General features: G+C 35.1%; 1 protein-coding gene across 4 annotated transcripts in view; it reads right to left on the minus strand.

The window, feature by feature from the left end:
- Nucleotides 1–12,533: 12,533 nt before the first annotated feature.
- Nucleotides 12,534–13,005, minus strand: part of LOC123871295 (gustatory receptor for sugar taste 43a-like) — a 38,920-nt gene continuing 38,448 nt past the window's right edge. For all 4 annotated transcript variants that reach the window (XM_045915012.1, XM_045915013.1, XM_045915014.1 and 1 more), the window contains exon 11: nucleotides 12,534–12,700. In XM_045915012.1, the coding sequence (XP_045770968.1) occupies nucleotides 12,638–12,700 (63 nt within the window). In that variant the 3' untranslated portion in view covers nucleotides 12,534–12,637. The remainder of the gene's footprint in view (nucleotides 12,701–13,005) is intronic.

Here is a 13,005-nt window from a genome sequence, read left to right on the forward strand (position 1 = left end):
TGATTTGCTCAATGAATCAGTGAGGTAGTCGAATCTCCTCGTGTCTCATAATTAAACTAGGTGCAGGTATTTTAATTCGCCGTATTTCTGGAAGTTCTCAGCGTCCAGCTGTCTCTAAATTATTGAAATTAAAACGCTCTCATCGTAGTTTACATTAATAATAATTAAATAGTGGTCCCGCTTTGAGGATTCCGGAAGATTTGTATTAATATTTCATGAAGAATACTTATTTCTTAATTAATATGAAATGAAATTGTGATACCTTCTTCGTTATTTTGTTAAAAAATAAAAATGTTTTTTTTTTTTCATAATTTAAGTACGTACCACAATTATTATTAATTTTGAACTATCGCTATTTTCCATGACAGCTCGAACTTCATCTCTCGTAGCACCACTTTCGTCGTGATAACGACTCATGCAACGGGGTTGAATTGAAATTTCGATAATTTAAAATCATTGTAAATCATCGTGGTGTTTACTCGATATTGACATTATAAATTATTCTTCAAAGCACGAAATATACCTAAAATTATTTTTTTGTCGGTGTGCATCACATTCCTCACTGCCAGATCATAACTATTATTATCATTTATCTTATAGTAGTAAAATTTTCGTGGGATAAGTAAGCTTCCAAATTCTTAGTTCAAGTTTTTCTGAATAGGTATAGGAAATTAGATGATTTTGGCTTTTAAAAATACTGAGTAAGTCTTTGATTTTACGGCATAAAAGTGTCGTTGTTTGTCGTTGCAAACTACCTCTCTTATCGAAATCATCCCACTGTATAAAGTTGCACTTTCGCCATTTATTACAAAACATAAAAATTCTTTCAATCTGTGTATATAGGGAATTTTAAAAAATCAGGAATACGTAGAGTGTGCTACGATTATTACTACGTTAATTGAGTTGCTACGAGACATTGCTACAGCGTGTAGCAATCTCGAACACAAGTTTGAAAATGCACGTCCCAATTCCTACGTACTTGTATGAATTTTAACAAATCTGTTTTAGAAAACTGAATTTAACATAATCTTGTTTTTATGATATGATATAGCACTATCCAATTTATTAGAATTCTCTAATTTAATATTGAGATAATAAATATATGAGAGAATGCTATTAATATGTATTCAACTATTTTTCTTAAATCATATTTAATTAATTGTTAAGTTTATTACATCTTAATGAAATAAGATTTACAGAATAAAAAAAAGTTTATATGTTTATCATGGATTATATGCAATATTCTTATTTTTTTTTTCTAGGTTTCCTGGAAGAGATCGCTTATGCCCGGTTCCTATAACCAAAAAACGATTCGTTTTTCTTACGGACAGTACTATTTACTACGAGGCGTAAGTCAAAACCGTTCCTATAAAAAACGTTTCGTAAGCTAAATTACCGATAGCTGCCTACGTACGGATGGGAGGGTAACGACTAACGGATAGTAAGACAAATGTATGTAGAAGACGGCTTGTGGTGTTCCTATAAAATAAAAGAAATGTCAACGAGCTGTCAAAGTTACGATTCGTTTGAAATTTGTTTACTGCCCGATATCGGCCGGTTGTGATGTGGTTGTGTTCTATTTTTGAGATTTGTTTCGCATATTTTGCGTTTCTACTGAAAATGTCTCGTTCAGATCGTGATTTGAGCGATTTGGTAATGTTGTCCGACTGGAATAGCTTTAATTCTGACGATGAAAGTGATGTTATTTTTAGTAGAAGGAACTACTCTCCTTGCTCGTTAGTATAGGGTTACTTTGTATGAGATCTACTAGTAATGCAACCTCGTCTTTCGTCATTGGCTTCTTCATTTTCTACAAATAAAACAAATAAATATCAATTTTATTCTGTTCATGTGAATCATTTAGATTCGAAGAATACTAATAGGTATAGAGGCTATAATTTTTAACAAAATTAATTTACTTACCAATACCACTAATATTTAAGTACCTATATAAATTTTCGGGTAAGTATACGGCACAATGTGTTATTAATTAGGGGAATATTATAAATTAAAATTATTAGCCGATGCCCGCGACTTCCCGAACTCTTTGATTTTCCGGGATAAAAAGTAGTTATAGATAAAAAATATTTCAGTAGCCTATGTGCTAATCCAGGATATTATCTCCATTCGAAATTTCAGCCAAATCCGTCTAGAAGTTTTCGCGTGAAGGGATAACAAACATACACACACACACACACACACACATACACACAAACTTTCGCCTTTATAATATTAATGTGATTTTATTAAAGTATCCTTGTAACAACAAAAATTCAAAACGCGAGTTGGTATGCTACGCTATGTTCCAACGAACCACAGTGGTCAAGATTGCGTTCCGTTCACGCGCCCCGAATGACAAATTTTTTTTCTTTCCAATAAAATAAAAAGATTTCTGCAACACCGAAATCATAGATTAAACTAAAAAAAGCATTTTTTCACACCATAACATCCACATGCTTAAAATAATAATAAAGAAATTATTTTTTATTGTAATTCAAAATATGCTTCATTGGTAGAACGAAACGTGATGAGTGTCGAGGGAGTGCTTCGGTAACGGGGATAACCAACATCTGGCCGTCTCAGGTAGCTGACCCAAAAATTTATAGGAACGGTATTTACGGTTCGTTACTCGTAACTCAAAAACGAATAGTAGCTTTTGTACAATAACGATTAGTTGATTATAGGAACCGGGCATTAGTTATCACTAAGCGATCTCTCGCCTCGTACACCAAAAGTATATTTTCATTTGATTTTATTTATACCGCATGTATATTTTTATTTCCATACTATATGTAGATATGTAGTATTACGAACAACAAATAGGAAGATACTAATTACTGTAGGATGCGAAGGAAATAAAGCACCATGCCACAGGGACACGGAGTCTGGATGAACAAAGGTAGCACGTTCAATAAATATCGGGATTTCTCCTTTTGATTATACTCCTCTCTCTCTCTCTCCCTCTCTCTCTCTCTCTGCGGTGTATTCGTCATTTATGAAAGTCGTACCGCTTTTTATTAAAACATAATGGGAGAAGTGTTCTTGTCATAATAAAGTGATGAATTCCCAGATTCTTCTGCATATAAATCGATTAAGCGATCGAGATATCGACGCTATTTTTTTTTTTTGATTTTACGAAATAGATACGTTTTTTCTTACTAAGGTAAGCTTTTATTACGGGGCCTCTGCCCATATCATGAGTATTATACTTGTCAATAATTCGCTTGACTTTACCTTCTAAATTGCAAGTATACCCTTAAGCATTCACTACGGATCCGGACCCTATTCACAACAACGACCCGGTCTGGATCCCTCTCGATTTTGGGATCTAGCGGATTTCCTGTCGTTGTAGCTTCTATGAACACGTTAGACCACAAAATACTTAATAGTAGGTACCTTCCAAGTACTGTGTGCTTATTATAATCATATAATTACAGCGTAGAAACACATTAACGACAGATTAAAATGGACCTAAAGATCTTTGATTTAAAGTCAAAAAATGAGTACCACTAACTTAAACCTTACTTTCAGTTGGGGTACTCGTTATAGATGTATGGACGAACTTGAGCTTTAAAACAAGGTGATGGTTAAGATCCGTTATTATTTTAATACTGAGTTTTGATATTCGAATACTATCCACGCTAGTGAGATGTAAGCCTTATATTAAGCCTGCAAAAGGATCACTCTGCGAAGACTTATATTGGCCTATTATTCAATTGTTTGTCAAATGATATTTTTTTAAATGACGATTTGTTTGGTAATTTGTTTTGTCAAGTGAATTATTTGTAGAACCAGAAATTTTATAACGACGATTAAATAATTCATAATTTTGCCGAACGTTGTTTGTGAAATGAAACTTTGTTATTTGTTTTTTGTGAATCACTTGTGATCGGTCACCCGTTTTAACATGCTTAGAAAACTTGGAAATAATAAAATTGCAAAATGCCCCTGTCGGTAATCGAACATGGGACCTTCTACTAATAAGATCACAGCGCTCACCACTACGCCAGGGAGAAAGGTAAGGATTACACTGATTTAAAAAAGGAAAATCACTTTTTTTAAATTAAATTATGTTGTTTACGACAAAGTATTGAGTTACTTAAGGGTACGCCAGGGAAAGTTGAGAAAATGTTCCTCTTAAGTGAAATAGCTAAAGTTAAATTGAATTTTCAGAATTAAATATCAGGTATTCTTTCGGCTACGCGTACAGAATTTAATTATGGTCGCAAAAAGAATTTACTATCAGGTTCCATTTTTATTTTTTTAAATTTATATTATACAAACTCTATGGAAATCTCCTTCAAAATTAAAAACCGTCATAACCCCCGTAGTTATATTATATTATAAATACGGATCTTATGACGGTTTTTAATTTAGTCTCTCTCGGAGACTCGACACAATTTTTAAATGTCCTCGGTGTTTAGACGTGAACTGGATACTTAGATGTGATAGCAATCGCTCTCTAATTACATAATTTATTTGCGATTACTTTTTTAGATTCTCAAAAATCCTCTACGTGTTGTAACCTGGTCCTCCCAAAACATACCCGAGGAGGGTATTGGGAGGACATTGCAATTATTCGATAAGATATTTCAATAATACATGTTTTTTGAGTTAAGCTAATAGTAATATAAGATACCTAATGTATGATGCACTTATACAACTCTTTACTCATGTTCTTGTACGGCAGAGGTCGGCCATCAGTAACGGTGCAATACTGCAACAGCGCGGTTCCTAGATGCACTCCGTAGTATGAACACATTTAAAGCCTTTATGTTATAAATTCTTGCATTATGATAAGTACCGCAATGAACACGTTGTTGTTTGTGTGTTCTCAAGTCTAAGAAAAAACCGGTCAAGTGCGAGTCGGATTCGCACACGAATAGTATCTTATCATCGTACAAGATATAACACTTACAGTACTTTTTTAAAATTTTCATGGCAGCCACTTTACAATTGTTATCATTTGATAATATAGTGGCAATAGACAATACACTCTGTGAAAATACCAACTTTCTGCCTATTACGGTTCATGAGATAAAGCTCGCTGACAGACGGACGGATGGACTGACCAATGGACAGCGGAGGCTTAATAAGAGGGTCCCGTTCACGCGGACATCCAACTGGTAAGGAACCCTAAAAACAGTATTGTCGCTGTTGAGTTTGTCTCGAAACTTAAAGTGCTGACGTACGCTGAGTACATATTAAATGTAGGTCTAATTTTAGCATTCAAATGCCTAACTTCATCGCTGCGTCAGCGTTGAAAACGTCGCTGTTCGTTTAAAGTTAAAGCATTGCTATTCCAGTGAAAAGGTGAGACATTCAGTGCACGTTTCGTTTAAAGTGACAATTGTAAGAATACGTAATTCAACGCATCCTATTGCATCATTATCTCATTGTTGTGGCTATTTACCACTTAACTGGAAAATATACCCTATAGGTTTTTTGACAGACACGACGGACGGGCGGACAGACGGACGGACGGACGAACGGACAGACAGACAGACAACAAAGTGATCCCATAAGGGTTCCGTTTTCCTTTTGAAGTACGGAACCCTAAAAAATGATAGACGTTGAGGTCCCAAGGTGCTGGAATGGCTGGAAAGCGCAGCATTGGAAGACATCCCATTAGGTGGACAGACGCTATCAAACGAGTCGCAGAGGGCCGCTAGATTCAGGCGGTGCAAGACCGTGGCGTGTCAAAGTCCATACAAGAGACCAATGTCCAGCTGTAGACGGCTGTCGGTTGATAATGATGATGATGACTGGTTTTTTTATTCAGAAGTTAGCGCTTGACTGCAATCTCACCTGGTGGTAGGTAAGTGATGATCCAATCTAAGATGGAAGCGGGCTAACCTGGAAGGGGTATGGCAGTTTTCTTTCACACGTCAACGTACCGGAACGCTATATCGCTTGGCGGTACTGCTTTGCCGGAAAGTTGGTAACTACCCATGGCCGAACCCTCCCACCAGACCAGACCAGTTTAGAAATGATAAAATTCCAAACCCCTGCTGGGAATCGAACCTGGGACCTCTTATCACTGCACCTGAGAGGCCGTTAAATCACAAACCTTCATACACGAATACGAAGTCGTGCGAAAATCTATTAACAAGCGAGAAATTAATTACAGTTCCAACATTTGTTTACCAATGGAATTGCGAACATTAACTAACCGTATCTACTCGGAAATACGCTCAAGCAATCGATATGTCACAGGTGCGATGCCAAATATATGCAGGTAGGTTTGAGTTTGGTAAATTTATTTAAGCCATGTATATTATGTGCTTATATTTGTATAGTGGTAAATTATTTTGACGATTCAAAAGCACTTGATGAAATATAATATATTCTATTGTATTCTATTTTATTCTATTTGGATTGATTCTTGGAGATATTATTTCTGTCTGTCTTGCTTTGCTTAATTTCACAAAGAGAGAAGAAATAGAAACCAGAATCGAAAAATCAGTTCACTCGTTCCGGACATCAGCCTGGATGGAAAATCAGACAGACGAAGAAAAATAAAAAGAATGTTTTTTTTGTCTGTCTGTCGCAACATAACTCAATCGATTTCGATAGATCTACTTTGCAAGTGATCTAGATCATAATTATACTCCGGAAGAGCAAAGGCTTCATATGGAACTTCTAAAAACCTTTACCTTCACAGGATAATTTGCTGGCAAAAGGCAGTAAAAATATGCAAGGCATGCAAATATAAATGTAATATTGACCTAATAACAGAGTTCCTGAGTCAACATTTTAAAACAAAGTTCTATATTCATAAAAACACAGTAAAATTCAAGCTTTTTCTGTCCGAAAAATATTCAAAGTGGTAACGGGTCTGCAAACAAGGCTACGCCATTTTAAACATCCGGGCGAATTTTGAAACTTTTTTAATACTCTATCCCTTTGGACTGCAGTATAACTGTGTAACTTTACTCGTAAAACAAAGAAAAGCTGCAATCTGAGTTCATAAACCAGCGAAATTCCCGACGTGAATTTTGAAATAATACAAAATTGTGTAACCCAACTAGCTGACTCGTCTCACCGTTGTTCGGGTGGAATTTCCGAAAATTCCTTTCTTATTGGAGGTCTACTTTAGAGAAAAACCTACATACAAAAACTCAAGTTTCTAGACCTCAAATTACAAAAAACAAAAATATATAGACAAAAGGAATCCCATGTCCTTCCCTGGGATGCAAGCTATCTCTGTACCCGTCAAAATTGCGGTTAAGCAGATAGGCCGCGAAAAGCGAGCAGACAGACATTTATAATAATAAGTAAGTAACATTTTTTAAAAATAGGGTAAAATGAGAAAAATAAATAAATGAGAGACTTACAAAAAGTAAGTATATGAAAGCATAGATTACTAGCAACCCGTCCCGGCTTCGCACGGGAAGCTTTTTACAATTATTTTCGCAGGGATCTCTAATTTTTCGAAAACACATGTATTTTTTTAATCTTTATTTTTCGCCGGGGCTTTATCACTTTGTGATTAACCATAAATAAGTATAGCTCTATGTCACTCAGGAATAATGTAGCTTTGTACTTGTGAAAGATTTTTTAAAATCGTTTCAGTAGTTCCAGAGATTATTTCCTACGAACAAACTTACAAACTTTACCTCTTTATAATATTTACCTCTTTATAACTTTACCTCTTTATAGATAGATGACGGAAATTGTATTCAGAACACTTCATCTCTCTATTCTTGATTATGCGGACGCAAGCTATCTCAATTAGCCCGAGGACTAACTCAATAAGCTTGAACGACTCGGAACATTGTTATTCGGCTTATATCCCACCTGAATTTGTATGACCACCCAGTTATCTGAATTTCCTCAGAAGCTCAAGTGGCTCTCTATACATTATAACGCTTTTGTGATGTATAAGTAGAGCCATTCACTTCTGTACTTTGTGTTATTTAATATAGCTCCTTTACACTTATGGAGGAAGTTCCGATCTTGCTTTGGAAGCTGATACACTCACGGTTTATATTTAAGTGCAAATTTTTTTCGCTTGTCTTTACATTATCCTGTGCTCGCAAAGGTGAAAATAGCTATAAAGAATTTAGACACAAATTAAACTAGAAAACTGTATTTGCAGTGTCTCATATGCGGACTTCATCCTAATCAAGGTTTCTGTTTCAATCATTTAAATCAACTGTGGTTTTCGGATGCTCTCAAAATAATAGCTTGAATACAGTTATAGATAGGTACCTACAAAACGGTGTAACTTAAAACATGGCAGCTAGTGTGATAAACCCATTGCTGGCCCACTACTGAGCACGGGTCTCTTCTCAGAGTGGGAAGGCTGTAGGCCATAGTTTGCCACGCTGGCCCAATGCGGATTGGCAGACTTCACACATATTATTTGAGAACATGGAGACTTTTAAGGCATGCACGTCGTTTGCTCACGATGTTTTCCTTCACCGTTAAAGAAAGTGATATTTGATTGCTTAAAACGCACATAACTGAAAAGTTAGAGCTGCCTGCCCGGGATCGAACCCCCGACCTCCGATTACCACTAGCCACTAGGCATACCAAGCCACTATAGGCTATCACAGCTTCCGCCGGTATGTATATTGTGTTAAATTTATCTATACTCACCTTTATTGCAGGCACTGATCTGCCAGGCTGATCGATTTATCTTTTACTAGCTGATCAGCCCGGCTTCATTCGGGTGAAAGATATACCTATTACCTAACCTATATTAGGTACTTACTGTATACACCTGTCTAGCCTATGTTACTCCTGGATAAGGAAGCTTTCTATTGGTAAACGAGTTATTAAAATTGGTTCTGTAGTTTCAGAGTTTATCGATTAGAAACAAACAAACAAATCTTTTTTCTTTATAAAATTATAAGCAAAGTAATGATTTAATCGATGTTAAATTAAATCAAAACTCAGACTTACGAGTAATATCTGAGAAAATTCCACAATATACAATTCCACATTTAAATTATAGTTAAATTAATATTATTCAGCGGTCAATCCTCCACCGCGAGCTCGTCAAAGCGTTTAAAACGAGACATAAAAGTGAATAAAACCGCAATTAAAGCTAAAACTCATCAGAACTACGACCTAATACCCCACGTAATAAGGGTCAAGTTAAAAATGTGTTAATTACAATTAAAAAATTTCGCGTGAACTCTATTGATTAATAATTTTCCACTTACCAGGCTCTATCGTCTCTTGAGATTCCAATACACTGAGTTATATCAAAGCAACTTCGGGGATTATCATTTGGTGAACGCGACGCGTCCGCCCGGGTCTATGGTTTAACAGATACTGAAAGCTCTCTGTAAATGTGAAATTCACAGGGCTGTTACCACCCCTTGTGCAGTACGAATGCCGACTGCACTTATCTTTTATTCATACTCGTTCCTATAACTCCCGTCCAGTTTTGACCTTCTTCGGCTCAATTTAAATCGTTTTATCAATTAGTATGTATGTTCAGTCCTCGATTGAATTCAAACCGAATTGGGTTACAAATATAGTTTCATTTTCTTTGTGTGTTTATTAGTGTCGTTTCTTACGAAGTGTCAAATGGTTGTGACGTATCATCTTGCGTCCAGTATTTTGTGGGCGTCGAGAAATACGGACGGATATGCTATATGTGCGAAAAATGTTTTTTGTACTCTTTGCAGATACGAATCATCAGGCATTTAAAAAAAATTACACAACTCAAAATGATATACTTACCTATATAATTCTTCAGGGAGGCATACTCTTTGTAATATTTTATACAGCCACACAAAGCGGGCATCTTTCTCAACTGTGCTTTTAATCCTGATAAAGACATTTTAGATGCAGTTTGGAACTTAGAGCTACCCCCGTCTATTGCCACTTGAAATACTACCGCAAATGAGCGAACTATAGCTGTAATACACACTGCCCAAAAGATTGTGTAACATTTAGTAATATTAATCATACGGGAACTATGTTATTCTTGTTTAAACTTAAAATAACAATTTTGTACTACCACTAGGTATGTTTGAAGCTTTCAAAGCTTGACATCCACTCACAGCACAATTAAATAATTAATTAACCAATCAATTCTCACTCTTTTTTTCGAAAACTATTAATTCGTGGTTGGAGCACAGCCACAACGCAAATTTCCATAATTAGATCTAACTAGCCGATGCCCGCGACTTCGCCCGCGTGGATTTAGGTTTTTCGAAATCCCGTGGGAACTCTTTGATTTTCCGGGATAAAAAGTAGCCTATGTGCTAATCCAGGATATTATCTATCTCCATTCCAAATTTCAGCCAAATCCGTCCCGTAGTTTTCGCGTGAAGGAGTAACAAACATACACACACACACACACACACACACACACATACATACAAACTTTCTCTTTTATAATATTAAGTGTGATCTTCACATTTTTGTCGAGTTTTGAGAATATTATGGTAGAGTTGTAGCTGCAGGTTCTACCTGCCACCGGAACCAGCTAAATTTTGAAAGTGGTCTATGAAAAAAAAGTATGGGAACCTCTGGTATAATATGTTGCTTATGCCTGACTGTATCTATGTCCTCACACGTGCTATTCAAACTTGCATCGCGGTAAAGCTGTTCAACTCACAAGGATCGGCAGTTAGTGTCGCATTGTAATTTATAAGGCACTCCATCTCAGATAGTTCAGTCAATAAAGTTTGGCTACTGATGAGAAAGTAATTTTAACATCAGGAGATTGTTTAGTAAATATACTATAGTCAATAATATAGAACACTGGTCTCAAATCGAAAGAGATACTTAAGGTATCTCTTAAGGTCTTAAGGATTTTAAGGTGCATGACACGGGTCTGCCCGCGAAATTCAAATGTAATTTGGTTTTTCGCAATTTGTAAAATAATACGACAAAGTAGGCTTATGGCAAAATAATAAGCTTGACATGAGTTACTCACAAATTAGTCGATTACTCTGGTTCTCCTATGGATATGTTCATTTCTAAAGCTAAATCACTTTAATTACAAGATAATAGAAAACCTTAAAAATAGCCGTTCCATTTTATTGGTGGAAAACGAAAGTAAGAACCAATTTAAACAAAATCAAATTAAAATCAAAACATCTCGAGTAGGTAAACCGTCTCAAATTGCGCTGATCCAATTTCTTCATCTTGAATTCCGGATTGCCGAAAATATAGCATTGTTTTTAAAGGACAGAAAAGCATTCTACTTTACGGAATAACTTGCTCAGATAACCCACGATTTTAATTAAATTTTATCAACCGTTTTTCCTCTCTCCTAAACGGATTTTGATAGCATTACCAATCGTCTTTCGATGAGGATTTAAAATCGAAATTATCTGTTCGAAATAGAGATGGGTAATATTGCTACTTTTAAATCATTTTCATTTGGTAATATTATTACGTTTCTTCAAAGTGATTTCACAGTGATTTTTCACGGAAAGTGATTTTTAAATTTTTCAATTCAATTTTTCAAACCTACAATCGTTTGCGTCATTAATATAACTAGGAATCATGATCAAGGTCAACAGCATTGGTACTTATCTCATAGGAAATTGTGAATTTTCTCAGTTATGATGTTACCATTTCGTGAATTTTCACTCTTACGTTTGGAAATTCGCTAGCGCGCTCTTTAGCTCGGGTCGATGGACGTGCACGCGTGTAAACAATGAAACGCGATTGAATGTTATATACTTTGTGAGATTTTGCTTCGCGATTTTACATAGGTTAGTTTATGTAAGGTGCTAGGATAGGTATAAGGCGTTAAGTAAAGTGTATATGAATATATTTTTCAGGTAATTTTTACATGACACCTATGAAATGGTCCATATTTTGTTCAAAATAAATATACATACTTCATTTTATTTTATTTCACTTTTTCCTACGTATTAGAAAGAAAAGTCCGACAGTGAAAATCTAATAACGAAGTTAGATATAAGCGGGCTAAGTTATAATATATGTCCGGCGGACTGGCGAAAATTTCCTATGCATGGAACTTTACACAAAGTTACCAGCCATCTGACTGCCTTGTGTGCGTAACTGTAGATACAATATGTTACCTAGCTTTTTTAATGTTACCTAACTATGATATGTCATACCGTCATAGTAACGATGGCAATAATTTTACTGTACTTATACAAATTGTACTAAAAATTAAGTTGTTAGTAACTCTCGCGTTAAATTTTACTAAGTTGTCTTTTTGGTTTGTGGTAACTTAATGGACTATGTCTGAAGTAAAAGATTACTTATTTCTTTGTTTAAAATTTATGTGAAATATTTATATTTTATTAGCATATTAGATGGGACAAACTTTACCACAGTAAAGATTAAACATGGTGGAGAAATTATGCAAAACTACGAAAACAGAGTTTTGGAGAATGCAAGGAATTTCGAACACGTTTGGGGACGTCCAGGCGGGGTTTTCAGAGTTATGCGGCTTTTAAATGCTTTATTTTAACTTTTACTAAAGGATTGATTTTTGTCCGGAAAATTCATGAAAATTATCTTTCGCAGGATTTTGAAAAACTAAGTGGGTAGTTATCATGGGTATTTTTGTTTTATCTTCTTCTTAAATAATGGTATGTACAACAACAACTTATATTTAATAATCATATAAGTAACTTAACAATTGTTAATATTTAAATTTAATTAGAAATAAAGTATCCTTATTTTATTATTCGCCATATCTTTGAAACTGTATCAATATTACTAAATACGTGGTTACGGCACCCAGTACCTGAAAAAAAATTGTAATCCAATTTTAAACTTGAATAGCAGACAGACACACTTTCGCACTTATTTATTAATCAATATTTTATAATTAAGTATGGATTAAAAAATCTTAGCCATGAATTTGTGATGTAGAATGCAATGCTAAAAAGTCGTGAATTCGACTCCCGGCCAATTTTTTTTTTACTCTGCTATTACAGCCTTAGGATCGTAGATCGATGCTAAGCAAGCTGAAAAGATAATAAAATTAGAATAAAACATGGTTTCCTAAATTAGGTAGGTACTTGGCTAAATCTTACTAAGCACTTTTTA

Source organism: Maniola jurtina, chromosome 13, assembly GCF_905333055.1.
Source record: "Maniola jurtina chromosome 13, ilManJurt1.1, whole genome shotgun sequence".
Classification (NCBI taxonomy): domain Eukaryota; kingdom Metazoa; phylum Arthropoda; class Insecta; order Lepidoptera; family Nymphalidae; genus Maniola; species Maniola jurtina.